Below are 21,110 nucleotides of genomic sequence, written 5' to 3' on the forward strand. Positions count from 1 at the left end.
AAACTGATTTAAAGCTCCTGTGACAAACTGTCAGGATGTGTGGTTTTTGGCGCCCCCTGTAGACAAAGCAGGAGCTACACCTCGCCTTCCTGTGATCTAGTTTTGTGCATGTGCAAGAAGTGGTGGTTTTATTTAACATCTCTCATCCTGCTGTCTTTAAACGGTCAAACATCTCACTTACTTTGTCGTGGAAAACTTAATACACAAATTGTTTTGCTAGCGCGTTCTTAACTACTTTATCGGACGCCGTTCTTTCCTGATTCAGTTTGAACTTCCAAACAATTCGTACAACATCCAACAAACGATTGAAGGTTTTTAAGTTCTATCCTTTAAGATGAATGTCTAATATTTAAAGTTTTGTACACTAATGTGACTAAAAGTCCTTGAAGTGCTCGTACACCTAAAGCTCCAGAAAGGCCTCTGATTGGACAATGTGGTGTGTGTTTGTTTTTTCCTGTATTAATAAAGTTTTCCCTGCGATTTACAGTCAGTTATATCATCCTAACAGACTAAATATTGGCGAAACATCACAAATTAATGTTAGGTCTGACACTTCCTGTCCTCAAACACAGCTGTCTGAGAGGCAAAAACAAGCACAGCTGTATCCTGATGTCTCTCTCTCCATCCTCTCTCTCTCTCTCTCTCTCATCCTGCTCTGTTATAAACTGGGTCAACACACACACACACACACACACACACACACACACACACTCACACACACACTCATGAATAACTTTTTCCATCTCTCCTGTAACACTGACCGGTCATCACGAACCAGAGCACACAAACACCTCCAGCCGCCGCTCAACCGGTGAACTTGCTCCACTCCTTCTGTGATTTTTGTCGTTTTAAACTTTACCTGTAAAAACTCTTGAAGAGACGAATGAGTGGACCTTTAACTCAACTTATCTGTCTCTCTGTTGTGTTTATTTGCTCTTTATTTGACGGATTATCCCTTTAAGTATTTGTTTTCAGAATCAGCTCATCGCCAAGTGGGTCTAAAAGAAATATGTTTGGGGGCATTAAAAACCGAAAGAAAGGGACCAAACTGTTTAGAAACTTAAATAACAACAAGTATCTGAATAAGTAAAGCTCTTAGGACCTTCATTTTCTCCGCTTCACCCCCCGGAAAGATGCATGCTGGGTAAAAAGTGGGTCAACGCCGGTCTTTGTGAGCACCACAGAGAGAGAGTTTTAATCCCTGGAAAAGCTAAACACTGCGGGGAAACTTGTTTGGGCGCTGCTGATCTTAATTCCTGGGTTATAGCGGAGCTGTCTGAGGCGGATGCTTGCCAAGTAGGAACACGCTTGAATGTCAAGTTACACACACACAAACACACACACACACACACACACACACACACTGTGAACTTTGCATGGATGAATGGGCTTGTTCGTGTCTCATCAGATGGAAAGGTTAAGAGGGGGGGAAGGTGAGACAGAGGAGCAGACAGGTATGATTTAATGGAGACAGATGTTACAGCTTATTAGGGATATTTCACATTTTTTTAACCTTCGTCTTAAACAGACGATAAAAGTCATCGTTACAGTTTCTTATCGGATACTTCCACATCAAGTATTCTTTAATCACGGCAATAATTCTCGCCATACTCCTTATCTTCAAGAGTCAACCAAGCTCAAAGCATACACATTTACTCATAAGCTCAGTGAGAAAACAACTAGCTCAACTAAATAATGTCATTTTAATATCACTGCAACAAAAAGAGAGGTACATTTCTTATCAACTAACCTGCACTCAAGCCTTTCACGGTGTTCTGAAGTTTCGTGCACGTGAAACTGCTCTGAATCAATCAAACATGACATCTTATCTCTCTGCTTCACATCTTTCTTTTCATTATCTGTGCTCTCTCTCTCCACTTCCTCTCTATGGAAGTTTACATACCGGCATTTCAAGGCAGGGTATTTGCGCCTCTGCTGAAATAAAAAAATCGTACACGAATATTACGTTGTTTCAGGGTGCAAGGACAAAGGTGTAGTGATGGTGGAACTTTGTGCCAGCGTTGTTAGCAAGTGCAGTTCTGGGGCACTGGTGGCCTAGCGGTCTAAGCGCCCCACATACAGAGGCTACAGTCCTTGTCACAGGGGTTGCTGGTTCGATTCCCGGCTGGTCGACCATTTCCTGCATGTCTTCCCCCGCCCTCTACTCCCCACATTTCCTGTTTCTCTTCAGCTGTCCTATAAAATAAAGGCAAAAGGCCAAAAACATAACTTTAGAAAAAAACAAACAAACTGAAGTTCCTTGAGCGTCCACTAGAGGCTGGCTGCAGAAACACCGGAAACCACTTACACACCCATTCAAAGAGCCGATCTTTACAGCAGAAATGAACATGTCTACAAGCTGGTACAAAAACAGTTCAGGTCTGAGTAGCTCATTTCTCTATCGGCACCATAGACTGTAAATAAAAATGGACAGCGTTGCTCCGGCTCTTCCCGTTGTACGGTTCTGAAGCCAAAAAATCCCTCTCCTGGGCGCCGCCATTGTGCAGCCAGAGCCTGTAAAGCCACTGTAACAAGCTCCGCCCTACAGCGTAGCATCACAAGACGCTGTGTGCCCTTTGAAGTTTCCCTCTACGGCGGCTGTGAATCAAAGGAAACAGGAAGTAAAACCCCGTTTTTTAAACTCTAATAACTAACGAAAAAGGTTTTCAGAAAAAAGAGGCCTTGGACACAAAACACTCAAATACTAACTACATATCACCACAGCATACGGATGGGAGAAACATTCATACCACGTGTATTTATCTTTTAAAGTTTGACTGCTCCCCCATTCGGAATTTTTGACCTATACTACAGCCACCAGGGGGCAGTCACACTGCTGAAAGCCTCACCACCAGCCACCGGAACCTCTCCCTTGATCGGCACACACTGTACGGGGGGTGAATTTTTTATTAACTCAATGTCTAACTTACGAGTTTTGCCCAAATAAGGGCATGCCTGACTTGATTGACAGGCTGGCACCCTGTAGCTGTTAGCGAAAAGGCTAAAGGCCCGCCTCTTTACCTCACTCTAGCTCGACAGAAGTTAGGTTGAGTTCAGGATTTCCAATATGGCACCCGCCTTCAGGAACAGATGGGTGACGTCACGAATACGTCAATTTTACGTTTTAGATGCTACGTACAAAACAAACAGCGGCAATAATGAAAACGTAGCTAACATGGACATTGAAGAAGGAAAATCAAGACTCAAATAGCCAGCACAGTAAAAGGGTGACAATAGAGAGGGAGAGAGCGACAGTGTGAGAACAACAGAAAGATTGATTACCCATCGTTTACGACAAGGGGAGAGAAACAAAAAGACCAACAAGCAGGAGGAATGAGAGCGCCGGATTAGTGTCTTGGTATTTGGACAGGAGCCGACTCGTCCTCACTCTCTGCTCACCCTGAAGGAACGACCCATTAAGGGGAGGAGGAGGAGGAGGAGGGCGGCTAGAGAGAGAGGTCAAAGGTTAACTAGAAAGCGGATGGAGAGGCTTCTCTCTCGATGGTGCACTTGGAGGCAACAAGTCAGGATGTGAGCGACTGAATCTATAAAAAACATCAAAGTTGAGTTCGTCCTGCAGCGCGTGCACCTGACTGTTTAACAAGAAGTCTACACGCTTTCATGTCTCCAAAACTGAACTTTTATACAGAAAACTTCAAGTTTGGCTGCAAAAACTACAAAATAAATCAAGCTTGTATTTTCCCTGCGATGTTTAAGTCCTTTAACTTGGATATTTGTCCCTAAAAGGCCGTAAAGCCATGAAATGCAGCTCGAAATTCAACTTTCTTATCTTTGAAAGTTGCAAAACGTCCCAAAAATAAGCCTCCGTACATAAAGTGCTTCCAGGCTCATTTCAGGGCTTCACATGAATATAACACCCACACCCTTCTAACCACACACACAAGCTAACACACGACCATTTAGAAACCTTTTATGGAGCCTAGAGCAAAAAGAGAGAGGGGGCAGACGGGGGGGTAAGGGAGGGGAGGAATCCAAAGAGATGACAGACAGAAATACAGACAGAAGGGGATAAATTTAGCTTAGCCTCAAAGAATGAAGGCTCCTGTGGATTTTCCATAATGATCCCTCAAACTCTGATTACTACCTTCACTTTGCTCTCAAAAGGCCGCTCGCCCGCCCGCCCGCCCGCCCGCCTCAGAAACTTCAGACTGAGTCCAATTTCAGAGTCAGGAGGAGAAGTTGCATCAGATACGGAGAAAAGAGACTCTCTCATGTGCTCGCCATGTGTAGACGACTTTTACTTTTTAAAGCTTCACGTGTTTAATCCAAGAAGGTGGCTCCTATTAAAGTTATGTTGAAGCGATGCAGTAAATAAGAAACAGATCGTGTTATACCTGCCAAAGTATTTCATCCTGACACGGCTGGAAGAACTCAGAGGACGCAGTTCGACACCAGAGCTCTGAAAACGTGATGAAGATGTTGCATAAAGACAGTTTGTGTATTTTCTTTCGGTTTAAAAAGAAGGAGCCATTTCATTCTGTGATAAATGAGTATTTAAAGCCTGAATCATCCTGGATACAACTTTTAAAAGAAGGAAAGTCAGCTGTGTCACTTTGTGTTTGAAATCTTGGCGTTGGAGTTCAAGAAGTTAACTCCAGCTAACGAATAAACCAGAACAGGCTGCCTCTAAAACCTCCCAAAAAAACATACAATCTAACACAATCAAGTCCAAACAGTTCTCTCTAAAGCCCCATTAACTCCCATTATCAACACTTTATCTGTAAAGTCTCACAACATCTTGATGTATGGCTTTTTTCTGTGAGGAAAGACTTGCTAGCTAGTGCTACTTGTAGCTGTTGAGCTAGGACACAGAAGCAGCTTTTTTAGCTTGTCTTATATTTATCCAAGAATAAACCACGTGGTTATGCCAAGTTTTGATAAGGGTAAAAGTCACAGAAATTAGAGAATTAAGCCTCTTTGATGAGGTAAGTTAGCTAATGTAGAGATATACTTCCACTAGCCAAACAAGCTAAGCTACCTAGCTGCATATCAGATGTGTTTTGTACTGATCAGTCAAACATGAATACAACCAATGTCAGCTAGGAAAGTAGAAACAACTTAATCTCCCAGAAGATATCCAAATATGTGATTTAAGTCCCAGAAGTGAAAGACTATATACTCGTTGTTCAGCTAATCTAGCTTACATTCCACTAACTTTACAAACTAGCCGTTGAGCTGTGCAACATATCTTGCATTGGTTTGTCTCAATAACATAAAACAAATTAAAGACAGTGACTACAATTCAGACACTAATTTGTTAGTGGGTAGTTAAATTGAAACAACAGCAAGCGTAAACAGTCATGCTAGCCTCTGTGGGAGCTAGCAAAACACAGTGCTGCCACAAGATGATTACTAAAATCCTTCAAATGGCAATACATACATTATAATGCTTAGTAGTTGTTATTTAACCATGTTCATCACTTAAGCTTAGCATGTAAGCAAGCAAATACACCAAATTAGCCCTTTGCACCAAGTTAAATAAGGCTAAAATGAATTTTTTAACAGCTTTTAGGGTATTTTGGTCAAAAATCAAAGTGTATGAAATTTTAATTTTAAGAGTTTTACACAAATCTTACGAGCAATACATCAAATTGGTGTTAACTGTTTGTTTCAGACCAGAAAAGTTAACAGCTAGCTGCTAACATGGCTAAAAGCAGATTTTCTGACTTAAATTCAATATTAAACATCGTACAGTACAACTTCTTCTACGTTTAAATCTTACAACCTGTAATTTGACCATACTTTGTCATATTACAGCTGTATAAATTGACTATATGAATTAAAAACGGCTGTAATTAAATTTTCTATAAGAGGCACAAGTGTCAAATTGGGGAATTGTTGGTATGATATTTCAATCTGTGCCCTAAAAATAAATCCTTAAAGCCTTAAATGATCTGTAATCTGTTTCACAAAGTCAACTCTTGGACCAACCTGAAGATCCGGCACCACACCTGCAGTAATAACACTGTGCCCTTCATTGTAACACACAGGTGTGTTCCTGTGACGCTCTGAGATAGTTATAGATCAGAGGCTGGTCTGGTTACGATATCTGAAAACCTGAACGAGAGCCAAACTGACGTTTACTCAGACAATACGGAGGAGGCTCTTCATGTTGGAATTGCAATAAAAATGTAAATAGGTGTGTGTGTGTGTGTGTGTGTGTGTGTGTGTGTGTGTGTGTGGACACAGGGACAGAGTGAGGCCACCCGTGAGCAGGATGCCCAGCCCTGGTGGAGAACAGGCTCTGGACTGTGAACACATGGATCAAGCTGCCTACTCTCCACTCTGTGTGTGTGCTGACTGTAAAAACTCCATCCAAAGTGTGCACAACGCTGAAACACATTCATAGGTATTAATAGGACTCCCTGAATTAAAGCTGAACTTCAACGTAAAGACAGAGGAGCGTCTTTATCTGCAGGTATGTTGTATGTTATGTAAGCGCACACATAGTTGGAGAGGCCTGGAGCATGTGCAGAGCAAATAAACTCTTTTCCTCCCACTGCGAGGACACCATGTGCCGAAAACCACGCCAACAGTTTTGGAAGACAGTCTGTGCAAGTCCATGAAGGAGCAGTAAAGCCGTCTCTGTCTACTTCCTGAAGCGTCTGACAGAAACGTGATCTCAGGGTCGTCTCTCTCTTCTCTCTATGTGCTGCAGAACTTTATCTTTATTAAAAAACGTACAACATGTCCTCAAACAAAAGGACAGAGACGGCATATGTTTCCATAAACCACATATGACATTTGGAAATGTTTAAGTTAAGGAATGAAACACAAAAACAGATGGTCAGCTTTGTGAGATATGTGCAGTTCTGCATGGACCGCTTTGGAAAAAGGTCTTCGTTATATATCTCACTTTTCCTTGTGCAAACTTTGTGATCTTTAACCTACGTCACTTTATTTCCTCTTTTACTTCCTTGATAATTATGAGGCCTGTAAATAACTTCCAATATTGATCCAACTGAAGTGCCAGCACAGCTGACGCATCCAGGTGTGCTTCTGTAATGACGTCGGATATGAACTTCTTCACCTTTGCTCTAAAGCAGCTTCACTAACGATTCAACATTTACAGAAGAGTCAGAAAATGTGTTTTAAATCACAGGAGGAATGTTTTTTTGTTGTTTTATACTCAGGCTGTCATCTCATAATCACTCACAGTGAACAAAGAGGAGTGTCTAAAAGGACAGATGTTTGACTCAAGAGTGGAGGAGACCAAAAACTGTTGGTGACAGTTAACAGACATTAACAAATATTCATCATACACTCGAGGACACAATCACCTCCACCCACTACGACTTTGATAACACGTATAAACTTGTTCAAAAAGTCCTACTACAATTAAGCAAGTGGGACATGAGATTTGCTCAATTTGTGACATCACAGATTGGTGAATCTCCTTAAAAGGGCAAAGGAAGGAAGAGGGAATTTGTGTTCCTTTCCAAACTTTCCAGGTCAGATTCAGAGTCCAAAACACACAACCATACTTCATAATTTAACTTGCTGAACAAATGACGAATACTTTGCAACATGGCAGCAGTGAGGGAGACTTCTGGAGTGCTGGGTTCCGGAGTTCTATAGAATCTCCTTTTTTTGCATTCTCCCTAATAGACCTTTCTGGGATCACCTAATCCAGACCTGACAAGTCTATGGTTTGTCGTTTTGAATCAGGTCCTGGTTAGTTGGACTATACCAAAACAAAAGCTGTGAATTGGATGCTAATGTCAGAGTCTTGCTACAACAGCGACGTACCTAAGACAAAAAGATTGGTCCAGTGATCGATGGTAAGTTTCAACAGACAGGGATGGACATGACTGGACTCTAGTTTTGAAATATGCTAATGTGCGTTAGCCAGGGCCACTTCTTCATGACGCCCTCTCATCCCTTGACAGTTGAAGACAGAGGAGTGATCTCCAGTTTGAGGTCTAAAAGGTGATATTCCTAGATGTTTTGGCCTTGGAAAGGGTCAACCGGCCAGGAATTGAACCTCTGACGAGGACTGTAGTCTCCGCTAGCCCACCAGCGCCCCATTCCTAAATGTTTAATCTCATTATTGCTCTTATAACCACGATAAACATTCTGTTGGATGGAAAATGCCAGATCTGTGCTGAGTGGTGGCGTGCTGAGTGCTTGGTTGCTGGGAATGCGGTGGCTATCCCGCCATTGTGCATCAATCAAAGCAGAAGAACAATGTAATGTGTTAACATTCACGGTTTAAAGGGTTTAATAATCAATCAATCAAAATCAAAAGAGAACATTTCACATCCAACCGTCATTAACAAAACTGGACTGACGAGATATCTGAGAGTGATTTGAATTCCTTTTATTTATAATAGACTCATAATTACATTATGTGAAGGATTCATTAAGTCCAACTGGATTTAGTTTAAGGGGGACTGTAGCAGAAACTCAGATTGTAGTAGTCTGATTGATTTGGACTCTTCTTTGTTGAATGTTTGAGTTTCCTAAAAATAGACCGTCATAGACCCGTCTGTTATTACTCCTCAACGACGTCAGAGAGGATTGTTGTCGACGAGCCAAAGAGGACTCCACCTTCGCTCTGATGCAATGCCTTTATTCTAAAACCTGAAGGACCTGATTTCAATTTAAAGCTTGGAGCAAAGAGAGGGCGATGGGAGACGTAGGATCCCACACATGCTCAGAGTGAGAGGCTTTACATTGTTGTGAGGAATCCTGCGTCAACAAACCCCCGAGAGAGAGAGAGAAAGTGAGACCCGACCCAACAAAGACCCCAGTCTGTTCCTCAAGCTGCCCGAGACGCTGGAACACTACAGGCCTGTTGGTGCTCACATTCAAGCATTCCCCACCCTCACACACACACACACACACACACACACACACACACACACACACACACACACACACACACACACACACACACACACACACACACACACACTTACACTCATACTATTCATGCTTCCTATATATACAATATTCACCTCCAGAGCCTCTTGGTCCTACTTCTTCACACAACCTGCCTTTTGTAAAGAGTGAAAGGTGAAGGTATTAACGTCGTCACCTTCTGCTCGATGCATTGACTAAACAAAGGATGTGCAAACTGCCCACACCTCAGCTGGAGCTATAAATAACACAAGAATGTACCGAGGAATTCACAGTTATCATAGCTTGTTATTGTTAAAGATGTTTGCTGAGTTAATCGAGTGTGTTGTTATTCCTGCAAACTGCTTTTAACTGTAGTTATAAGCCTAATGTGAAAATATAGACTGTGTTTGTTGTGCTCTCTCTGGCGCCCCCTCTGGTGATAAGCTGTAACTGCAGGTAACTGTTCCATGTTGATATCGTATCAAAGTTTGCTTTGTTGGTGTTTGTCTTTACATCAAGGTCAAATGTGTTCCCGTCACTTTGTTTCAGAAGTCTTAGAAATATGAACATTTCTGAAGTTTGTTCTGAAGTCTGTCAACATTTTTTTTCTCATCTCTAGCGCCCCCTGTGGTGATAAGCTGTAGCTACAGGAAACTGTTCCATGTGGATGTATACTTTGCTTAGTTGTTCTTGTCTTTACATGAACGCCAAATTTGTTTCTGTATCTCTGTTTTAAAAATCTGAATGTTTCAGAACTTTCGCTTTGTTTGCTGACTGAATTCTTTTTCTTTGTTTTCTCATCTTTGGCGCCCCCTGTGGTGATAAGCTGTAGCTACAGGACTGTAGCTGTCCTGTTGACTTATTCATGGTTGTCTTTATGTGAACGTCAAATTTGTTCCCCTCACTTTGTTTAGTATTATAGAAATATGAACATTTTAGAAGTTTCGCCATCTGTTTACATTTGCTGTCTTATCTTTCGCGCCCCCCTGTGGCGATAAACTGTGACCCTAGTTTGTCCTTATAGTGTTTACTGTACTTTTAAACTGTTTGCCTTAACAAAACTTTGGACTTGTACTTCTGTTTGATTTCATCAATCTTTCTTATATTTTTCAGCCACTATTAACATTTTTAAAGATCATTGTTTTGTTCTCATTGGCGCCCCCTGTGGTGGTAAGCTGGAACTGCAGGTAACTTTGGTTTTTCCTTGTTGCTGTCGCATTATTCAAATTTGCGCTTTAATTAATTCGATTTTTATTTCTTTTTCGAGTTATAGAAGTTTAACCGCTTGTTGTCACTGATCTGTACTTTGATCAGTCGCCTTAACTTCAAACTGATGCCTTGTCAATTCATAAACAAGTATTTTGATTATTTCTTAATCAAAGTGAGTTTTAAATTATTCCATCAAAGTCTGTAAATGTTCATATTTACTTCTTGATAAGAGCGGAAGATAATCTCTGGTTTGAGGTAAAATGGGGGATCGCCTTTTTTTGACTTGCCGACATTTTAAAGATCAAACGTCTAATTCAATTTATCAACACATTAATCAACGATGAAGCAATCCTCATTTGCATCCCTTTTAGACAAACCCTAAGATTCTTCCTTTGCCTTTTCATCTTCAGCCTTCATCATCCGGCTCATTAACTTCAGCCGCTCCGTGTGTTAATCTTTTCTCTGTTTTCATCTCTTAAGTTACTTTGATCAGCTCTGAAACTTTTCCTTAAAGTCCGTACGAGTCGTCGTGTGAAAGACAAAAAGCTGCAGATCTCCGACTGATTCTGTCTGCAGGAATCTGACAGGAATTATAGCCTCAGGACTCGTTTAAAGGACCTTCATTCAGAGCCGGAACGCTGGAACAACACAAGTCTTTACCTGTCAGTAGGTACCTCTGAGTGTGTGAGAGTGTGTGTGTGTGTGCGTAAGTGTGTGTGTGTGTGTGCATGTGAGTGTGTGTGAGTGTGTGTGTGTGTGTGAGGCTCAGAAGGCCTCTGTGGTGTCTTATTCCCATCCTGCAAGCCAGCTGGATTTTTTCCCCATAAACCCAAATGCCCCATCGTCCACACACACACACAAACACACACACACACACACACACACACACACACACATACACACGTGTCTCCTCTCAGACCCACAGAGACACATATGGCAGGAATACCTCAAGTTACATAACTGAAGGCAGAAGGCCGTTTTAAAGTACAGTCCACTGTACCGAGGAGATGCTGTGTGTGTGTGTGTGTGTGTGTGTGTGTGTGTGTGTGTGTGTGTGTGTATTTGTGTGCGGTTATTTTTACACCAGAGTATCACACACCCTGTTATTCCACGTTTTAGCCACATATTTGAGTCTTTAAAGACGTATTCCTCTTTTCAGCCTGTGTTTTGTGCTGCAGAGTTCCACCACTTTAACCATGAAGAGTTTAATTCGCTTCCAGTTTTTGCTCCTGCAGAAAGTTTGCTGCTTGTGAAGTTCAGGAAAGTTTACAGCGAATACATGAAGTCTAAAAAGGTGATTTAGACACACTCTGTTTCTCTGCATGTGCACGATTTCACGCACAAGTTGCACCAGATGTAAACATATTTCACAACAGAGTCAAATTAATCACAACATGTTTCATTTCCCTGAAGGCAGAAAATGTAAACAATTAAAAGGGAAGTGTGTAGTCTGGTCAAGACTTTCACGCATCTTTAGAAAGTGGGAGCACACTGAGGCTTTTATTTTGAAGGGGCACACTATAAAGCCTCATTAACTCCTGCTGGGAGAAAGGAAGGTCTCAGATGTCACTGTTAACTGTTTAAACACTTTCCTGAACTCCAGACTTTCTCTGGGACTTCCTGAAGTGTTGAATGTTTTTATTTGAGCTGCATGAACTTTGGTGAAATTGCTCCATGTAGAGGTGGGGTGTAATTAAAAAGACGGCCTTCACTTCAGAGGAGCTTTAACTTTAACGGCCTTTAAGTGTTATAAATACAAATCAAAATGAGGTAAATCTGCTTATGTAGACTCAAATTCTCAAAGTTAACTTCCTTAAATACAACAATTATCTCACTAATGACAGAAAATGATCTAAATCTCTATTTTTAGCTTTTTAAATGTGACTTAATGCAACTTTTTCAACTTTTCCATGACCACAAAATAACTTCAACACAAAATATTTACGATTTTGGACTCTTGATTAAATAAAACAAAAATTTTAAGACATTTTAGTCCTTATTTGTTTTGCAAATGGTCAAAGTGAATGATAACTCCATGTTGCAGTACTAAAGGGAGCTCAGGTTGGTTTTCATTGATGTATCCACACACATTAATCATATCTGTAACTTTGCTGAGTGTGCTATTTTGAAGAAACTGTTGCATAAAGGCCAAAAAGTGTTTATTTCCAGTATCTCTAACGGGAAAATGCAACTTTAATGTGTTTTATTTGACCTATAATTAACAAAAATAAGGATATAATCAGGTTTTTCACTTTTTGTCTAACATTAGAGGGAATATTATGTGACTACTTTAAGTTCTGGAGTGTATTTTCAACTTTCTTCTTACATCTGACGGAAAGAAAAGACACTTATAAAGTTGCAGCCCTCGATTACAGGCTTTATGGAAAATATTACCTTTCTACTCTTGCATATATCTTGATAATGTGTTTTTAATATTCTTTTAGTGTCTTAAATTTAAATTATGTGACACTATCTTGTTAGAAATGTGTGCAAAAAGAAAGATATTGTGTTAAAAAGTCAATAAAGACTCTGAGGAAGAGGTAACTCGCATCCTGGATCTCAAGGCTCAAGTTGTGAATGGAGAGCTGGGTACCACACACACACTCACACACAAGTACACACTCACAAACACACACTGCACACACAACCCTCCCCCTCCTGTCAAAGGAAAATCCTCAGAAAGTTGAATATAGGCGATTATTTCCCACTGAGAGGCTGCAGAGTCGATGACTTTGTTCGATTAATTGCGTCCTTTGCTTAATCGATTACTTACATTAGTGTAGAGCACACAGTCGATCTCCCCGGCCTCAGACAGCTCACTCAGGTTCCTGTCCCAGTGTAGAAACGGTTCAGTACTGTCCAGGATCTCCATGACTCTTCCAGAAAGTGTCTCTTTGTTTCAGGGTTCTGTCGCAGTTCGGGTTCCACCTCCAGCAGAGAAAAGGTTCCTGTGCAGACTGCAGATCAAAGAAGTTCCCCACAACTTTAAAGAGCCGAGCAGAGTCCTGTCCGTCTGACTCAGAGGATGAATGTGTTATTATATGAGGACGCTGCAGGAACCAGACTGAAGCAGAGACTCTCTTTTGTTGTTGTTGTTGTTTTTGTTGTTTATCATCTCCTCTTTGGTTCAGGGGTCCACAGGCTGCTCTCGGCAGACTCTCTTCCCTTTTCTTTCCTCCTGCTGCTCCTCCTCACGGCCCAGACACACAGGAATGCAGGGGCGGAGTCTCCTGCAGGCTGACAAATAGAAAACTGAAAAAGTGAAAAATAAAATAAAATATAAAAACTAAAATAACGATGATTAATCGAAATAATGAGCTGTTACATCTCACACATTAAATATAGGACATTTAAACTGTGTTATTTAATCTGTACCAGCTGTTTATGACACAAGCATTTAAATCCCTGCATCAACAATAATGTACTTCCGGTTCTGACTTTCAAAATAAAGCACTCAATTGTCATTTCAGGTATTTTCTACAAGTTTTATCCAATATTCAGCTTTTAAACTCGAAGCAAAACATTATGTTTTATTGTACTGAAATGAATGAATACATATGTATATTTATTTTCCAAGATCTGTTTTTTATTTGAATGTTTACACATTATTTACAGAAGATTATTATAAACAATTCAGGCAATAGATGTTCCTCTTGTAAAAGAAAACACAATAAGTAGATAAGTGAGTAAATGAAAAAAAATATATATATAAATACATATAATAATATAAAATTAATGCATTGCCTCCAATGTCAGGTGTGTGTTAGATTAGGTATAACAAAGTAGTAAAAAAATAACATCCTCAACAAATATATATATATATATATATATATATATATATATATATATATATATATATATATATATAACATTAGAATCATTAAATCCTTCATATTCAGTCTCTTTTAGTGAGACTGTAATTAATAAATCATCGTATTGAGAAGTAGAAGTTTTAATTAAAGGACACTCAACTTATTTTGAATGAAGTGTACAGCTTCTGATGTAGCTTTTCAGAAATATAGTATCAATTAATAAAAATAAAGTCTGTTTTTAGAGGACAAAAAATAAGTAAAGTTCAGTTTTATGCCGTTTTGACGTTTTATTTCGAAAATCTTCAAATATGTCGCCTTCTCTCACCTTACTTCCGCTAACTTTACTACGCGGCACAGAACTGAATCCACAGGTTTTCCCAGCAACTTTTAGCTCCGCCCACACCCAGCGGACTGACTAATCAGATAACTCCTCTCTTCAAAGCCCGTTCGAATGTGACGTCCTGCCCACCCAGAGTGCTTAACGGACAACCGACACAGCCAATCAGGAAGACGGAGGGCAACCAATCATTTAAAGCCAAGACTGCCTTTGATTTCTGCCCGCCCCCACTGCGAGTGACAGCCAATCAGGGCTCACGAAAAAATGGGTTTTAAATTAAAGTCGATTTAATACTTATATCTCTTAATAATTTAATTTTACTTGTCTTTAATGATCATGAATACATTTCTAAGCATGTTTTAGAGGATTAATCTTCTTGTACTCTTCTCTTAAAGAGGTTTATAAGTGATTTAATGAGAGTTACAGTAAAAGGAAGGTTTAATCATCATTTTCTGTGTAAAAGATGAGCATGTTTATTAAAGTTGAAATGCTGTGGATGCTGTTTTATTTCAGAGTAATTTCAGAGACATTAACACAGTCTATGGAAATGAACCAGCAGAAGTAAGCAGAAAGTAAACCGTCACTGTCTGACAGGAAATGAAAAACAGATGAGAGCGATAACAAGTGACAAGAAAGTGACGAAGCAGAAAGTGAGGACGGAAAAAAACAACTACTACGGTTTGTTTTCAGAGATATAAAAAAAGGAAACAAGATGCAATACAAACGTTCAATCAGAGAGCAGTGATACTCTTTGAAGCATGCTAGCTCCTGTGTAACTTTCTTTGTGTTGATTTTAGCGCCCCCTGTGGACAAATTGGGATTATGATTTATGTTTTTATTTCACAAAAATCTCACCCTGCTTATTATTGTTTTTTAAAGTTATATTTCGCTGCATTTTTTGCCTTCATTCAATAGGACAGCTGGAGAGAGAGACAAGAAATGGCGGGAGGACTAGAGCCTCTGTATATGGGGAACTCGCTTAGACCCCTAGGCCAACGGCGCCCCAACCTGCTTTATTTTGAGCCTGAAAAATATTATTTGCAAATAATGTAAAAAAAGAAGCCTGTTCAGGCAGGATGTAAGCACTGCGACTTACAACTACCCCTTGCAATTGGTTTCACACATTAAAAATAACAGTGTAGAAATACTGAGTCTTTGCAATGATAGTCTTGTTTGCTTGGGAGGATCATAAAGAGGTGTTGATATTGATTTCAACCTATTTCGTAACCTGACCAAAATTGCTGACTGGAGCTTTAACATTTTCCAATATAGGCCAAATTACAGCCCTCCTATTGCACACTTTCATTCTTCCCAATGGCTTTTTTTCTGACATTTTTCAACAGTTACACCTTTTGTTTACCTAAGATAAAAAGGATAACACACATTTTGGAGATGGTTTTTATTGGATGACAATGATGTAAAATTAAACACCTTTTCTTTGATTTGGCTGAACTGATAGAAAACTGAGCTATGATTAGAAATAAGATGAAACCCAGACTGAATGAAGCTCCAACTTTAGAGCATGAAACAAGAACTTAAACTGTCTTACAGGTTCAATCAGACAACCAGGTGATAGTTTGAGACCTGTAAATTACAGTTAAACCACTCTTGATGTGTTTAGCTTCAAGAGACGTCTTTACCAGAGAGTTAAAGAAAGACCATGAAACTTTTACAGTGTATTTCCTCCAAACATTCTCACACATAAAACCTGCGTACAAACCAAAAAAGAGGTACAAACTGTAGCTTTTAAACTGTTATATACATGAAGGACAATCAAAACCAGAATAAGGACATGTTTTAAACTACACGTGGGCCCTTTTTGCTTCTCCGGACACCTCAGAGTCTGCAGGACGCTCCTCAGGGTGTCACAGGATAATCTGTCCCCCTCCTCTCTGGCTAATCAGTTCCTGGTCTCGGGTGCGTTCGGGTCCTCAGAGTTGTTTTTGGTATAAACAAGTAAATACAAAAAGAAGTAGTCTTGAGGTTGAGGTGAGACGTCCTTCAGGTTCGGTCTCGGATGTTGTCGCTGAGGAAAACGATGTTGTCTGAGGAACAGAGAGAAGTATTAATCACCTAATCTGAGTTTTAATTGCAATAAAGAGGTGAATGTGATTTTCTTTTCTGACCTGCGATGATGGTGGTGGCCTGCCGTCTCACTTGGTTCTTGTCCACGTACTCCCCATAGTCCAGTTTACCCTCCACTAAAATCCTGGACCTGAAACAGAGAGAGACTCAGGATCAGTCTCATGACTCACAGAGAGGTTTCAAAGTTTGAGTCTTTTGTTGGATCAATTGGATTAAGAAGATTTATAAAGGTTTGATCTGAAGCAGGGAACCAAAATAAAGAGCCTCGAGCTTCACTCCGATTTCTATCTAGAGTCCAAGCTAGAAAATATTTTGACTTCTGGGCTGGAAAGTGTTCAAAATCACCTGGAACATATGAACGAAGGTGTACACAATGTCTGCGATTTAAGGTTTAAACTTTTGATTGATGATAGCTGATTTTATTCTGTTATTATAGCATGTATGATTGATACACCCAGCTCAAAACAGTTACTAACCATAGACCTTTCTGGAGTTCCTGAGCTCCCTTGTCCCGTAGGTTCCTGTACCAGACTCCAGCTGCTACAACTACTACTATCTGTCTCCCCACTATCATCCCTCTCTCCAACACGGTTTCAGCAGATGTGTATCTAACATGAGTCTGGTCCTGCTGGAGGTTTCTGCCTGTTAAAGGAAGTTTGTCCTTGCCACTGTAACTTGCTAAATGCTGCAAAGTGCTCTGCTCATGGTGGATTAAGATGAGATCAGACTGAGTCCTGTCTGTAAGATGGGACTGGATCTTATCTTGATGTTGGGTCTTTGTTAATAATAGAACAAAGAGTATGGTCTAGACCTGCTCTGTTTGGAAAGTGTCTGAGGATAACGTTTGTTGTGATTTAGCGCTTTATAAATAAAGATTGATTAATTGATTAAACATTAATAAAGTAAAGACATGTTGAAGGTTGTACCCTTTCTTGATGTACTGATACGCTACATCTCTCAGACCAGGCTTAAACACGGACACGCGATGCCACGTCGTCTTCTGACTGATGTCACCTGAAGAAACAAAAACAGACAAACATCAGTCTGACTTATTCATGTCATATCATACAAAACATTAATGTCAAAGTTTTAGTTTGAGGTATCAACAAAAAGCAAAAAATAAAGGTAGATTCATCAACTGAAAGCGCCTTCAGTTTACAGGAAGAGTCCTTTACGACACAGCTAATGTTTTCACATAGATATTCAGATCATTCCTCATGACCGTGAGAGCTTTCTGATATACTATAGAACTTCTGTATCACAATACAACAAGGATTAGGCTTCATTTGTATTTCTCATCTCAGAAAATGATTTAAATAGTCAGGTAAAAAGAACGTCTCTCTTCACAAGAATGAACGTAAAATAAAATTGTTGAATGATGTGTTCAGGGACAGTATCACTGACTCTCTGCTGCTTAAATTCACCGTCACATGCTGCCTTTGCTTGTTTTAAATCTTGAGATCAAACAACAATAATCTGTCATGTGTTCAGATGTCTGGAGCAACACTGACCTCTAGTGGTGAAAGATGAGAATTGCTTCAAATGTGCAACAATAACAGAGTAAACTAAACTTCATTATCTTGTGCTTTAAAGAGGCGGTTTACACAATGTTCTTTTACAGATTAATAACTCCATCAGTGTGTTAAGTTTCTTTCAGCTCAGATTCATTTCAAAGTTAAAACTACCCATGCTTTCAATCTCTTTTCAGTTTCGTAATGAGGTGTGCTATACCTGTCGGGCTCGTCTCTCCGTCTCCAGAGCGCCACATTTCGTTGGTTGCTACAGAGAAGATGGTGACGGGGTTTCGACCATCCACTTGTCTCATCACAGGGTCCTGACCCACTCGGCCTAACAGCTGAACTTTGTTTATCGCTGGAATAAAGACACAGATATCCCGGGTTTTAGACCATCTTCAGAGGTACTAATCAGAATTTACAGATCCTCCTCTGACCGTGAAACACTCACAAAGTTTACTCACATCTTTCCAGGATGAGGCTGGTGTCTGTGCTCGCATATCTCACCGCCTGTCTGAAAATCTGTGAAGATGAAAAAAGCTCTGTAAGAATGAAGACAAAGCGACCATCTTTCAGCACAGACATGGTTTAATATGAATCACTTCTGTCTCACCTGTGCTGAGGCACTTCTGAACATCTTTACTGTGCTGCACTGACCGCTCTGAGGGAAACGACGGGCAGCAGCTGAGGTTTACAAACGGATCTGAACATGAAAAAATAAAAATAAAGAAGACTAACATGAGCATCAAGTTTACTTAACGACACTGCTTGATTATACATTTACAAATATCAAGTATAGAAAGGTTTGTAGTTTACCCTGGTATATATTTAGTCATGTTTCAATACACTTATTTTATTAGAATAAAACACAAACTACAGCCACAAAAACACCATAACGTCAAAGCAACGTCCACGAGTTTTAATGAAAGAGTTCACATTACCTAAATAAATCTAGGTTGGATTTGGATTAATTTCTGTCCAAGCTAGTGTGAGGTAAAGAGACGGGGGGGGGGGGGGGCTTCAGCCTTTTCGCTAACAGCTACAGGGTGCCTGCCAATCAATAAAGTCAGCCATGTCCTTATTTGGGCAAAACTTGTTAGTTGAATATCTTAAAAATACTGAGTTATAAAAAAGTCATCCCCTGTACTGTGTGCCGATAGAGAAATTAGCTATTCAGACCCAAACTATTTTTTGAACCAGGCTGTAAACATGTTTATTTCTGCTGTAAAGATCGTCCTCTTTGAATGGGTGTGTATGTGGTTTCCGGTGGTTCTGCAGCCAGCCTCAAGTGGATGCTTGAGAAACTGCAGTTTTAGCACTTCCGTATGGGCTTCATATTTTATGACCAGAAGTTGCCACTTGTACAAGACTGACCCTGGCAAACATAACACATTGATGACAGTGCCCCAGATAGGAAATAAAGCCAAAAGCTAAAAATGTTGCATAATTATCGCTATTATTTAGGGCGCCAGTTTGGCCCAGTGGTTGACTGGTGCACCCCATGTACAGAAGCTACAGTCCTCAAGCGGACCACCTTAGTCCGATTTAGCCTGTGGCATGTTGCTCCCCACTCTCTCTCCCAGTTACCTATTTTATCCACTGTCCTATCCTCTAAGAATTAAAGCATGAAGCCCTAAATGTAGACTAAACCATAAATAAGCCGTATATGAGACTGAAAACTGAAATATGAGATTGATATGCTATAAAACTGGTCATAATATTTTTTAAATGATTAATTAAGACACAATCTGCATTACCTAGACATTATATAGTAACTTTAAGTACCTAAGCTGATGAAAAAAGACAGATCCACAGTCATAATGTCAACCCAAAACTGCTGCTAGCTAAAGAGAGAGTAGCAGTGAAGTTACATAGAGATAAAGTGAAGAGAGAGAGCACAGCTAATGAACATAAAGCAGTTAAACAGGAAATTGAGACATTATTAGCTTAATCAATATTGAGTACATGAAATGTTGGTCCCTGTTTAACGATTTCAAATACCCATTTATTGAAGCCTGGGAGTTAAATTAGCTTGACCTCATGACTACAAACACTTGAGATGGGTGAATGATAAAGAATGAGGTCTTTATGTCAACATATGTTCACGCTATTACAACATGTGTGTTCATGTTAACTCTACAAAGTCTACAAAGTCTGCATAGTAAAATAATAAAGGAAACATTGTTGACATGGAGTCAAAGTCACTGACTGTCTTCACAGCAGCAGAGAGGCTCTGAGCTCTCCCGCCATCAGGTGCTCACGTGAACTAATGTTTAAAGTAACGGTCGTCGTTCTGACCTCAGAGTGCATATTATAATGGCTGACGTCACAGTGGAATGGAACCGTGTTTCCTTTGATCGGTGTCAGAACGGTGACATCAAAGACAAAAAGAACTGAATGATGAAAACTTACCAGGTGCAAGAAGGACTTCAGTAACCTCACGCTGTTTCCGGTACGTCTCCAACAGAGGTCCGACTCCGACAATCTGCTAGACGACGTTCCGCCTCCAAAAAAAGTTTTGATAAAAAAAAACATTTTTTTACAGTTTAAAGCGAGAAAATAACAACACTTATTGAAATTCACGTTTGCCATTGTCTCTAGCTGTGATGTTACTTTTTAAGTGGTTAAAGTTTCATAACGGATCATTTGTACCAAAAATTAAACTTCAGTAACATTTAAAAAATATATTCTTTCTTGAAAGGATGGGCAAGCAAAATAAACAAAACTGTTATGGTGTAATTCTTCTTTTAAAGTCTGAGAATAAAATCAGAATTAAATTGAAGAGGATTAGGGCAACTAAAAAATGTTTTAGAGGAGACAAGCAAAAAGTATATTTTTTTAAGGTGTTATTTTCTTAAGAATTCTGACTTTAATTGAAAAACAAAGTCTTCTCTAAATGTTTGAGTTGAACACAAACATGAAAAAGAATTCAAGAATTTAATTTTGGAGTCCTTTAAATAATAAGATTCATAAATTTGAAACTTCATGAAAATATATCTAATTTGCTGAATAGGTAAAGTACTTTGTGATCATACAGAGTCTCAAAAAGAGAGAGATATTTAACATTTTGCACACAAATTAAAGATCTTGTGCGCACAATAAAACCATCTTCCTGGAGCAAGTTATTATCTTGTGCACATAGATATGTACATATATATGTATGTATTATCTGTATAATCTGAAGTGCCATGTATGTGCATATTTTTGTTACCGTCTTTTCTATGATTTTACTCTGTGAAGTCTTGTTTTGGGTGATGCTCCATGCAAATAAATTAATGACCTCTTTAA

The 21,110-nt window shown here is 39.7% G+C and overlaps 2 protein-coding genes across 3 annotated transcripts in view; both read right to left on the bottom strand.

Moving 5' to 3' along the window:
- The window catches only part of creb3l2 (cAMP responsive element binding protein 3-like 2), a 40,099-nt gene extending 26,820 nt beyond the window's left edge, over nucleotides 1-13,279 (bottom strand). Inside the window, exon 1 of the mRNA XM_034674027.1 lies at nucleotides 12,848-13,279. Coding sequence (XP_034529918.1) covers nucleotides 12,848-12,946 — 99 coding nt within the window. The 5' untranslated portion in view covers nucleotides 12,947-13,279. The remainder of the gene's footprint in view (nucleotides 1-12,847) is intronic.
- Nucleotides 13,280-15,607: 2,328 nt separating this feature from the next.
- On the bottom strand, nucleotides 15,608-20,332 carry ssbp1 (single-stranded DNA binding protein 1). Of its 2 annotated transcripts, none has more exons than XM_034673197.1 (7): nucleotides 20,235-20,332; nucleotides 18,436-18,525; nucleotides 18,287-18,344; nucleotides 18,040-18,180; nucleotides 17,235-17,322; nucleotides 16,350-16,438; nucleotides 15,608-16,268 (listed from the first exon to the last, which is right to left on the bottom strand). In XM_034673197.1, the coding sequence occupies exons 2-7, from the start codon at nucleotides 18,457-18,459 to the stop codon at nucleotides 16,225-16,227; spliced, it is 444 nt and encodes a 147-aa protein (XP_034529088.1). In that variant the 5' UTR covers nucleotides 18,460-18,525; nucleotides 20,235-20,332; the 3' UTR covers nucleotides 15,608-16,224. The 2 variants fall into 2 exon arrangements, with proteins under 2 accessions (XP_034529088.1, XP_034529089.1); XM_034673198.1 differs by lacking the exon at nucleotides 20,235-20,332 and adding an exon at nucleotides 20,121-20,228.
- Between the last annotated feature and the right edge of the window lie 778 nt (nucleotides 20,333-21,110).

This window comes from Notolabrus celidotus, chromosome 21 (genome assembly GCF_009762535.1).
Source record: "Notolabrus celidotus isolate fNotCel1 chromosome 21, fNotCel1.pri, whole genome shotgun sequence".
Lineage (NCBI taxonomy): Eukaryota > Metazoa > Chordata > Actinopteri > Labriformes > Labridae > Notolabrus > Notolabrus celidotus.

Excerpts from the sequence above, each read along its gene's own strand:
- ssbp1 (XM_034673197.1), bottom strand. The coding sequence starts at position 18,459 with ATGTTCAGAAGTGCCTCAGCACAG. Across the intron at positions 18,345-18,435 it reads TCAGAAGTGCCTCAGCACAG|ATTTTCAGACAGGCGGTGAG; the intron begins GTGAGACAGAAG and ends TCATCTTCACAG. Across the intron at positions 16,439-17,234 it reads TATCAGTACATCAAGAAAGG|GTCCAGGATTTTAGTGGAGG; the intron begins GTACAACCTTCA and ends TCTCTGTTTCAG.